At 47.1% G+C, this 10669-nt stretch overlaps 1 protein-coding gene across 1 annotated transcript in view; it reads right to left on the minus strand.

Annotated features, from left to right (window-relative positions):
- LOC102576686 (WD repeat-containing protein 64) overlaps nt 1–6540 on the minus strand; it is a 91067-nt gene extending 84527 nt beyond the window's left edge. The window contains exon 1 of the mRNA XM_019498289.2: nt 6221–6540. Coding sequence (XP_019353834.1) covers nt 6221–6288 — 68 coding nt within the window. The 5' untranslated portion in view covers nt 6289–6540. The remainder of the gene's footprint in view (nt 1–6220) is intronic.
- Nucleotides 6541–10669: the final 4129 nt, after the last annotated feature.

Genomic DNA, 10669 nt, shown 5'->3' on the forward strand with positions numbered 1-10669 from the left:
TAAAAACACCCAGGGTTTTTTAAATGAAACTGAAGTTGGTTCCGTGTTCCTGGTTTCTAGTTTCTTATTCAGTGACTAAACAGAGGGCACAGATGTTAAAGTTGTGGCAAAAAGCTTCCTGCAACAAAGAAGCTACTTTTTGAAACAGCATTTTTTTTGTCCTAGATCCACCATTTTGTATCTCATTTTCTCAGAAGAACAAAATGTGAACATGGAGCTGTCCACTTTTATGAGGCTTTATATGCTAGTTTAGTGGGACAAAGTGTAATGTCTGCCATAGCCCTGAGACATCTCTGGACAAAACTTCATAATACATAGTTTCCTCTTTCTATTTTGTATTAGCTCTTGGTAATAATCATACTGTGTGTATAGAAATGAACAAAAACAAAATTAAAACCAACTTACTAGAAATCCAAAAGGACAGTTATTACACAAACTAAATGGATAGTTAGAGATTAAAAAGTCAATAAAGCCCTGGTTTATCCTTAGTTAGGAAAAGTGATTATAACTCTTAGAAATAAGAGCATTGGTTAGCATAGTGCCTTTTGCATATTGCAGAACAAACAATTTTAAAGAAAGTATATAGAAAGTAGGAATGTTTACTTACATGTACAACCATATAAGAACTATTTTAATAGCTTATTGTTGTGCATTTTATGACAAAAAGTACAGTAAGCACTACCAGAAGATACAAACTGCTTAAAGGGATATCACCCTATTCCCAAAAACTACAATTAATTGAACCTACAGGTTACTTGCATGATTGAGAGACTCCAACAACAGCAGTGAGACTTGGTACAATTTTTTTTTTCCAAAGAATTTTGAAAATCTTCATCTTTTAATTCAACTGTGGAATTATTAGTGCTCATTTTCAACAAGCTTATAGAAATATACCAAAGGGTTCCCAGTGCTGTGTGCTATGCCAGCAGTTCTATATCTGTAACATGTAATACTTTTGCTTTAATAATTTCTACTTTTTAACACCAACTGCTGAAGCTTCCTTAGCCTGACGAAGGGTTTTTGAACCCGAAAGCTTGCTTAATAACCATTCTCCAAACATTTGGGTTGGTCTAATAAAAGATATCAAATTCACCCAAGGAACCTTGTCTGCCTATGTCCTTAGACCAACACAGCTACAACCTAAACCCCTACAAATTTTGATGATCTTTCTTGAATTAACTGGTATTTTAAATACCATTTTATGTATTAAAGGTGGCATTCGAGTAACATGGGAAATACTTACTGTGAAGGAAATGAAGGATTTTCTGTACAAATTTTCTCCTGACCTAAAACCATTTTTTACTCCGATATTGGAATATAGTGTACAGTGTCTCCATTTTAAAGGGATGCAAGACTGGCAGTCTCACCAGTGACATAATCAAAGATCATTTCCCAGCTCCCATTGAGTCTTCCCCTATTTATATGTCAAAGGATCACATTTGCCCTTTTTGCCACAACTTCATTCTGGGAGCACCCATTGAGCTGCTGATCCACTATGAGCCATACATACTTTTCAAAATAATTGCCTTCCAAGACAGACAAGGTTCTTTGGGTAAATTCAATATTGTTTATTAAACCAACTCAAATAGTTGAAAAAAGTTCTTCTTTGCAAGCTTTTGGGTATAAATACCCTTCATCAGGCTGAGGAAGCACCTGCAGATTGTCTGTGCTCTTTCTGGATAGAGTGGTAAAGCAACCAGAGGCCAGTATGTATGCAAGAAAGCCAGTCTGTTAAGATGTAAATTGAAGTGATCAGTAGGTGAGAGACAGGTGGTGGGACAGGGAGAAGTGAAATGAATGTAGCTGTAGTCAATAGGTGGGGAGGGGGGGAGGGAGAATAGCTGGTAAAAAGTGAAGGATTTACCTGGAGAGTCAGATGTTAGGTTATAATGTACCATAAATCTAATGTCTATATTTAGTCCACGATTTTTTGTATCCAGTAGGTTGATGAAGTGAAGTTCATAGGCTGATCTGTGAAAGGTGTGTTGTAAATTCCCTTTGAGGATTAGAATTGAGAGATTGAAGAGAGAGTGGTTGTCTTGTGAGAAATGTACCCCCACAGGTCATTGTGTATTCTTGTCTTTGATAGATTTTCAGTGTGCATTCATTCTGGTGTGCAGTTGTTGTTTAGTTTCTCCTACATATTTTCCATCAGGGCATTTAGTGCACTGGATGAGATGTATTACATTTTTGGAGGTGCAGCTGTAAGATCCAGAAATGGTGATGGTTCTGTTGTGGGGTGTAGTTATGATGGGTGTGGTAGAGATGTGTTGGCAGGTTTTACATTTCTTGACATGGCATCCAAGATATACTTTATCCTTCCATAAGTATAGCCCTCATTCCTCCTTTCTAGAAGTAGACTTTCATTTTTGCCATATTCAATTTTGCATATTATAGCACCTTTTATCTGACCAAACCCAGGCTATTAAGCAATCCAGATCACCCTGTACAATTGCCTTGCCCTCATTTACAAAGACTGGCACAGTGTTAAATATTTCCTCAAAGTTGTATCAGCAATACGTTTACTTCTAGATTGCTACATAAATGCAGAATAGTGCCAAGATTATTTCTAACCCCTCCCCTCCATTGGAACCCTCCCCCCCCTTCAGTGATTATTTCTTATTGACAGCTGCATTTTGAGATGCCAGTCCTATACTACCTAATCCTTTTAATGTATGCCCTATTGATATTGTATATTGCAATTCAAAACTAGCAATATGAGGAGGCACAAAATCAAACTCATTGCAATAATCTAACACATATGCAATTGCTTCCATCAGTTAACTCACAACTTCATTACAGAATGAAATCAGGTTTGACAACACCTACTGGTCATTAAACCCTTAACTACCTGTATCAATTTGACGTATTTCATACTCTCTAATGTATATTTCTTGTTTTTACTGTTATATAATATATATAATATTATTATTATTTGGTGATCTCTGCCCTTTTGGTGCATCCAGAGACTTCACATGCTACCTCTGTTCAGAAAGTTGAGGGTGCCTGCCACTCAGCCTTCATCAAGACAAACTGATGCATCTTATTTGGCCTATTCAGAAACTCACAGCCATGGACACAACCAACAAATATGCTGTTATCTTCTGAAACATGCAGTTTTGGCTTCTGAGACTCCCTTGCTTGCCAGTACTAGTGCACTGCTAAAGGTTGCATGTTTTGGGAGTAAGAAGACTTGAAATATGGATCATTTCTTTCCACTAAGGAAAAAAGCAAAAAAGCTTTGGGGCAGAAATAGGTATGTCCCAGCTACTTCAGAAAAGTCCAGTGATCACAGGGACATGTGATTAGAGGCATGGGTGACTGGTGCCTCCTGAGTCAGAGGGGGCACTTGCCTCCCAGTGGTCAGTCAGCCACCGGGGGGCAGCCCCTGCAGCCAATCCTGCTGACCCGCAAGTGGCAGCAGCATGCCACTGGCAATTCCAGGCATGCTGCTGGCACTTCCAGGTGAGTGTGATCAGCTACAGGGGGGACCGCTTCTTCTGGCACCCCTGCTCCCCAGCCAGTGCTCTCGGGGGGGGCACCACCGCTCTCACCTGCCTCCCCTGCCCGGGAACACTGGCTGTGAGGGGGTGCTTCAGCGCTCTGAGGGGGTGCACATGCACTCGCTACGTGTTTCCACTGATTAGGGGTAACTTAGAGTCACATTACTGTTCTTTAGTCAAGCGCTGTACGTAAGAGAAAAGTGAGATGGGATGCAATACAGCAGCATATTGAATAGAAGGAAAACTGAACCAGGGCAGAGTCCATCTCAGCCAATTCAAGCCTATTTGTTATGCACAGAGAAATGTGGACCTAGGACCACCAAAAGAAGTTTAAGCCTCCATTAATCCTGGAGGCTAGTAAAGGCATAACAATTGATTGCTTGGGACAACTGAAGATAAAACAGGGGCTGGTATACAGATCACAGGTTACTAAAGAGTGCTCCAATCCCAGCCTATGCAGGAAGTGTTCCTGATGGTGATCTAAGCCAGTTTGTTGTATGCAAGCCCATGATAACCCAGCTCCTTACTGAGCACCATGCACAAAAAGAAAGCAGGGGAGGATCTTGAAATGTAGCAGCATATTGCTCAAGAATGACACTTGAAATCAGAAAGTGGCCTGCCCTGGCTACACCGGACCCAGCTGATGGTTACAGGGGTGCATTACTGGGACAGACCTGAGAGATCCTGTACCATAGGGCCTTTCAAACCCCAGTTCCTTATTTGAATAAATTATTAAATAGCTACTAAAATGAATTGTTTGACTAATTAACCTTATTCCTTTTAATGAGATTGTAGAGATTTAATCTTATATTGGCAATCTTTTTTTTGTTTGTTTTAAATGCCCTTTCAATGTGGAACCAAGACCTACAAACCAGGGACGGGTACGACAAAGAAACTGGGAACAAAACCAAAACAACCAAAACAAAATTCTTCAACTTAATCAGCAGGGATCTGGGTTTTCTGATTCCCACAGAAAAACACAGTAAACCACAGATTTTACCTTTTACCAGAGGCAACCAGATCTCTCATTTTACTGGAGACGGCTGCTGATTTTGCAGTTTTGTGACAAGCCCTCACAGGTTTGCAGAAGTCGAGCCTGCAGGGGGCTGGGAGGGAGCGGTGCTATGTGCATGCACATGACCCCAGGCAGCCTGGAGAGCAGTTCCTGTGGGTAAATTGTGAAGGGGGCAGGGATTGAGGCCCCCATAGGGAGGGAAGGAGTTGGGCAAGGCAGGGCAGGGGCTGGGGATGCTGCCCAGTCTGGCAGTGCCTGGGGCTGCAATACACAGTCGCAGGGCCCTGGCGGGGAGCAGGACAGGGATGAAGGTGGCCTGTCTGGCAGGTAGGGAGGGTAAGGCTGGCTCCCCGCCACAGTATGCACTCCCAGGGGGTAGAGGGGACCCATGCCCCTGCAGATCTCTGCACAGGGCGGGCTGCCCACTGCGGGCTCAGGCAGTGGGGAGGGCTGCTCCCTGCCACACTGCCCACTCCCAGGGGGCAACAGGGACCCGTGCCCCCAGGTCTGTGCACAGGGTGGGGGCTGCGCACTGTCCACTTCAGGCTCGTGCACCTGCTCGTGCAGCCCTCCCCTGGGGCCTCTGCAGCTAGGCGCGTGTACCTGGCACCGCAGGGAACAGTGGGGCAATGCAGGGAAGCTGCCTGCCGCAGGGAGCTCCGCGCTGCCCATGTGCCCTGCACGCAACCCCACGCTGCCACCTCAGCTGCAGCCAGGACAGCATGGAGCTTGCAGGGGCAAGCAGCTTCTTGTTTGGCTCTCCTGTTCCCTGTAGCACTGGGTCCTACACGCCAGGCTGCGGAGGCCCTGGGGGAGGGCAGCAGGGCAGGAGCCCACAGCCCCTGCCCCATGCACAGATGTGAGGGGCATAGGTCCCTCTGCCCCCCTGGAGTGTGTGCCAAGGCAGGGAGTAGCCACCCCTGCCTGAGCCCGCAGCAGACAGGTAACAAGGGGGCATCTAGGCTCCACTCCGCGGCAGCAGCTGCCTCCTGCCAGGGGCAGGGGGCTGCAAACCCAGGTCCCTGGCACTGTCCCTCTGGCAGCTGGGGGTCCCCTGTGGCAGGGCTGGGGGAGCAGGAGCTGGGGGAGGGGGTGAGAGGTAAGAGCAGGGCTGGGGGTGGGGGCTTTCATTTTAATTGTGGATTTGGGGGGTTTTAATCAGACAACTTGCAATTTTTAAAGAAGGGAAAACCAGGATCCCTGTTTATCAGATACATGGCATCCCACCCCAGATCATCTACCTCAACATCCCTTCCTTTAAGCCTCCTCCGTCAGTCCTAAGCAGTGGCTGATTTTTCAGTATTTCCTCTCAGCATTCAAACTAGCAGCTTTCTTCTTTGGCAGCAAGTGCTCCAGGAAGATACTAATGAGAAAGCTGTACACGGCAGAGGGAGAGCTGGTGGAACAAAGCAAACCCTCACTTGTCAGAAGGGCTACCCTTGGATCTGACAATGCTCGGGCTGAGAACTTAACACGTGAGAAGCCTCCAGTGAATGGTTTCCTACAGGAAAGCCTGAGCTTTTGAGCAGGAGCTTCAGCACTGGTGCCTTGACAACAGTAAACAGCCTTCAAACAGCTCTGAGTTCTGCCAAGAGAAGGGCAGCCTGCCCCCTTGGACCCAGCCTGCTCCCACTGATTTTCTGAAATCTGAAGTGGGGGTGGACACAGCATCCTGAAAGGAGGCAGGAGGGGACCCTCTTACCTGCTAAGGCTGAATGTTTCTAACTTCCCTGAGGCAGAAGTTGGCCGCACGTTCTTCCTCTGAGACATGATAACAGGAAAAATCTTCAGGCAGCACCACTAGCTGCAGAGTCTCTCCAGATCCTATCCAAGACCCAGGATGGGAAGGAAGGGCTGTACCTCCAAACTGGGTTGCTCTCCCAGTGCTTGCAACTGCTCTCCTGGCACCTCCCTCAGGCTATTGGCATCACATGTGAAGGTGTTGATTACACAGTGCACACAGAGCTGGAAGGAGGGGAGCTGGGCACAGGCAAAGCCCTCCTTCTTTGGTCCGCTTGATGGGAACCACAAACCTGCTTCTGTTGACTCTGCATCCTGAACTGTTGTGTGCACTGGGCTGAGGTTTACAGAGACCACTGCTCTGCTCCCCTCAAAAGAGGGAGAGAGAAGAGAGGGGTTTATCCCTTGGTGCTAATACCAGTGAACAAATGACTACAAAAAATACCACAAATGCTCTTTTGAAGAGGTTTTTAAAAAAACAGAACAAAACACTGACCCAGTCACTGCAGTCCCAGTACAATAAACAGAACTTTAAAGATGCCTAGTTTTTTTATGCACTAAAAATGCCTGCCTTGAATGATTTTCCCCCTTTTGCTGTTCATTAAAACTAGAAAAGATTTTGTTGCAAGTACTCTAACTTGCTTTGACTTTCCCCTGATCATGTTTCAAAAGATGAGTAAAGAGCAAGGTTTCCAAATTCTGAATATTTTAAAGAAAAAGCCAATTCCCTCATGTGGAGTTCCCTAAGTGGAACATTGCAACAATTTTAAATTAATATTGTTTATGTATGTTGTGCCTACAAACTAAGGCAATAATCCAGAAAACACTTATGCATGTACTTACATGGAAATATAAATGTGCTTAAGTCATTGTTCTTCAATTGCGTGTTTAAATTTAGGCGGGCACATACATTTGCAAGACAGGGTTGCAGTCTGAAAATAACACACCAAAGGTGAAGTTACATTTCAGTGTTCTCTGGGTTATGAATGTAATAATTTGTTAATATGCCTTCACATAGTAAGAATCAGTTTTCCAACAAAATAGAAATCATCTAATCAAAATATCTTATTTAAAAAGGTACATGGTGGGGGGGGTTGCACTTTATGTCAGTGAGCAATATACATCAACCCTCATCAAGACAGAATCCGAGGCTGAGGAAGTAGAAGGATTGTGGGTTAGGCTACATGGGGGGCAAGGAGAAAGGGATTTGGTGGTAGGGGTCTGTTACAGACCCCCACACCAAGGGGAAGAAATAGATGCGGGGCTCCTGAGGCAACTCTCGGAGACCATAAAAGCTAAAGAGGCGGTAGTCATGGGGGACCTAAACTACCCGGACATCTGCTGGGAGACGCAGACAGCAAGGTCCCATCGCTCACGCAGGTTTCTAACTTGTGTACAGGACCTCCACCTGACACAGGAGGTGTATGGTCCCACTAGGGGGAATGCCATACTGGATCTGGTATTGGCAACGGGAGATGACATGATAGGGGACCTCCAAATCGGTAGCTATCTGGGAGACAGTGATCACCTTATGATAGAATTCAACATAAGACGGCGAGTGGGTAAGGTAACTAGTAGGGTGAAAGTGCTAGACTTTAGGAAAGCTGATCTCATTGCACTCAGGCGATTAGTCAAGGAAGCACTGCAGAGTAGGAGTTTTGATGGGATGGGTGCCCAAGAAGGGTGGCTGTGCCTAAAGGAAACGATCCTTTGGGCACAAAGCAAGACAATCCCCGAGCGAGGCAAAAGAGGGAAAGGGGCCAGGAGGCTTCCATGGCTGACCAGAGAAATCCAGGGCAGCCTAAGGGCCAAAAGGGGAGCACATAAAAAGTGGAAACAGGGTGAGATCACTAAAGATGAATATACCTCCTCTGCTCGTGCTTGTAGGGAGGCAGTTAGGCGGGCCAAAGCTACCATGGAGCTGAGGATGGCAACCCAAGTAAAGGACAACAAGAAATTGTTTTTTAGATACATAGGGAGTAAAAGGAAGGCCCAGGGAGGAATAGGACCCCTGCTAAATGGGCAGAAGCAATTGGTGACAGATAGAGGGGACAAGGCTGAACTCCTCAACGAGTTCTTTGCCTCAGTGTTCCTAAGCGAGGGGCACGACAAGTCTCTCACTGGGGTTGTAGAGAGGCAGCAGCAAGGCGCCAGACTTCCATGCGTAGATCCTGAGGTGGTGCAGAGTCATTTGGAAGAACTGGATGCCTTTAAGTCGGCAGGCCCGGATGGGCTCCATCCCAGGGTGCTGAAGGCGCTGGCCGACGTCATTGCAGAGCCACTGGCGGGAATATTCGAATGCTCGTGGCGCACGGGCCAAGTCCCGGAGGACTGGAAAAGGGCTAACGTGGTCCCCATTTTCAAAAAGGGGAGGAAGGAGGACCCGGGCAACTATAGGCCGGTCAGTCTCACCTCCATCCTTGGTAAAGTATTTGAAAAAATTATCAAGGCTCACATTTGTGAGAGCCCGGCAGGACAAATTATGCTGAGGGGAAACCAGCATGGGTTTGTGGCGGGCAGATCGTGCCTGACCAACCTAGTCTCTTTCTATGACCAGTTTACGAAACGCCTGGACACAGGAGGAGGGGTGGATGTCGTATACCTGGACTTCAGGAAGGCCTTCGATACGGTATCCCACCCCATACTGGTGAACAAATTAAGAGGCTGTGATGTGGATGACTGCACAGTCCGGTGGGTGGCGAATTGGCTAGAGGGTCGCACCCAAAGAGTCGTGGTAGATGGGTCGGTCTCGACCTGGAAGGGTGTGGGCAGTGGGGTCCCGCAGGGTTCGGTCCTTGGACCGATACTCTTTAATGTCTTCATCAGCGACTTGGACGAGGGAGTGAAATGTACTCTGTCCAAGTTTGCAGATGACACAAAGCTATGGGGAGAAGTGGACACGCCGGAGGGCAGGGAACAGCTGCAGGCAGACCTGGATAGGCTGGACAAGTGGGCAGAAAACAACAGGATGCAGTTCAACAAGGAGAAATGCAAAGTGCTGCACCTAGGGAGGAAAAATGTCCAGCACACCTACAGCCTAGGGAATGACCTGCTGGGTGGCATGGAGGTGGAAAGGGATCTTGGAGTCCTAGTGGACTCCAAGTTGAACATGAGCCGGCAGTGTGACGAAGCCATCAGAAAAGCCAATGGCACTTTATCATGCATCAGCAGATGCATGACAAATAGGTCCAGGGAGGTGATACTTCCCCTCTATAGGGCGTTGGTCAGACCGCAGTTGGAGTACTGCGTGCAATTCTGGGTGCCACACTTCAAGAAGGATGCGGATAACCTGGAGAGGGTATAGCGAAGGGCAACTCGTATGGTCAAGGGCCTGCAGACCAAGCCCTACGAGGAGAGACTAGAGAAACTGGACCTTTTCAGCCTCCGCAAGAGAAGGTTGAGAGGCGACCTTGTGGCTGCCTATAAGTTCATCACGGGGGCACAGAAGGGAATTGGTGAGGATTTATTCACCAAGGCGCCCCCGGGGGTTACAAGAAACAATGGCCATAAGCTAGCAGAGAGCAGATTTAGACTGGACATTAGGAAGAACTTCTTCACAGTTCGAGTGGCCAAGGTCTGGAACGGGCTCCCAAGGGAGGTGGTGCTCTCCCCTACCCTGGGGGTCTTCAAGAGGAGGTTAGACGAGTATCTAGCTGGGGTCATTTAGACCCAGCACTCTTTCCTGCTTATGCAGGGGGTCGGACTTGATGATCTATTGAGGTCCCTTCCGACCCTAACATCTATGAATCTATGGTATCGAGGGCCACAAGTACAGCTTAACAACATGTAGTTTAGAGAAAGACAATCAAAGACACAGTGGATAAATGACATAAATTGAAGTACAAATCAGTTCTTAAAGTCATTAGCTTCAGGAATTTGAAATACCCTGATCATGGTATTTCAGTGGGCCCAGAGGGGTCCCACAGGGCTCGGTCCTTGGACCGATACTCTTTAATGTCTTCATCAGTGACTTGGACGAGGGAGTGAAATGTACTCTGTCCAAGTTTGCAGATGACACAAAGCTATGGGGAGAAGTGGACACGCCGGAGGGCAGGGAACAGCTGCAAGCAGACCTGGACAGGTTGGACAAGTGGGCAGAAAACAATAGAATGCAATTCAACAAGGAGAAATGCAAAGTGCTGCACCTAGGGAGGAAGAATGTCCAGCACACCTACAGCCTAGGGAATGACCTGCTGGGTGGCACGGAAGTGGAAAGGGATCTTGGAGTCCTAGTGGACTCCAAGATGAACATGAGTCGGCAGTGTGACGAAGCCATCAGAAAAGCCAATGGCACTTTATCGTGCATCAGCAGATGCATGACGAATAGATCCAAGGAGGTGATACTTCCCCTCTATCGGGCGCTGGTCAGACTGCAGTTGGAGTACTGCGTGCAATTCTGGGCGCCGCACTT

The sequence above is a fragment of the Alligator mississippiensis genome, chromosome 1 (genome assembly GCF_030867095.1).
Source record: "Alligator mississippiensis isolate rAllMis1 chromosome 1, rAllMis1, whole genome shotgun sequence".
Classification (NCBI taxonomy): domain Eukaryota; kingdom Metazoa; phylum Chordata; order Crocodylia; family Alligatoridae; genus Alligator; species Alligator mississippiensis.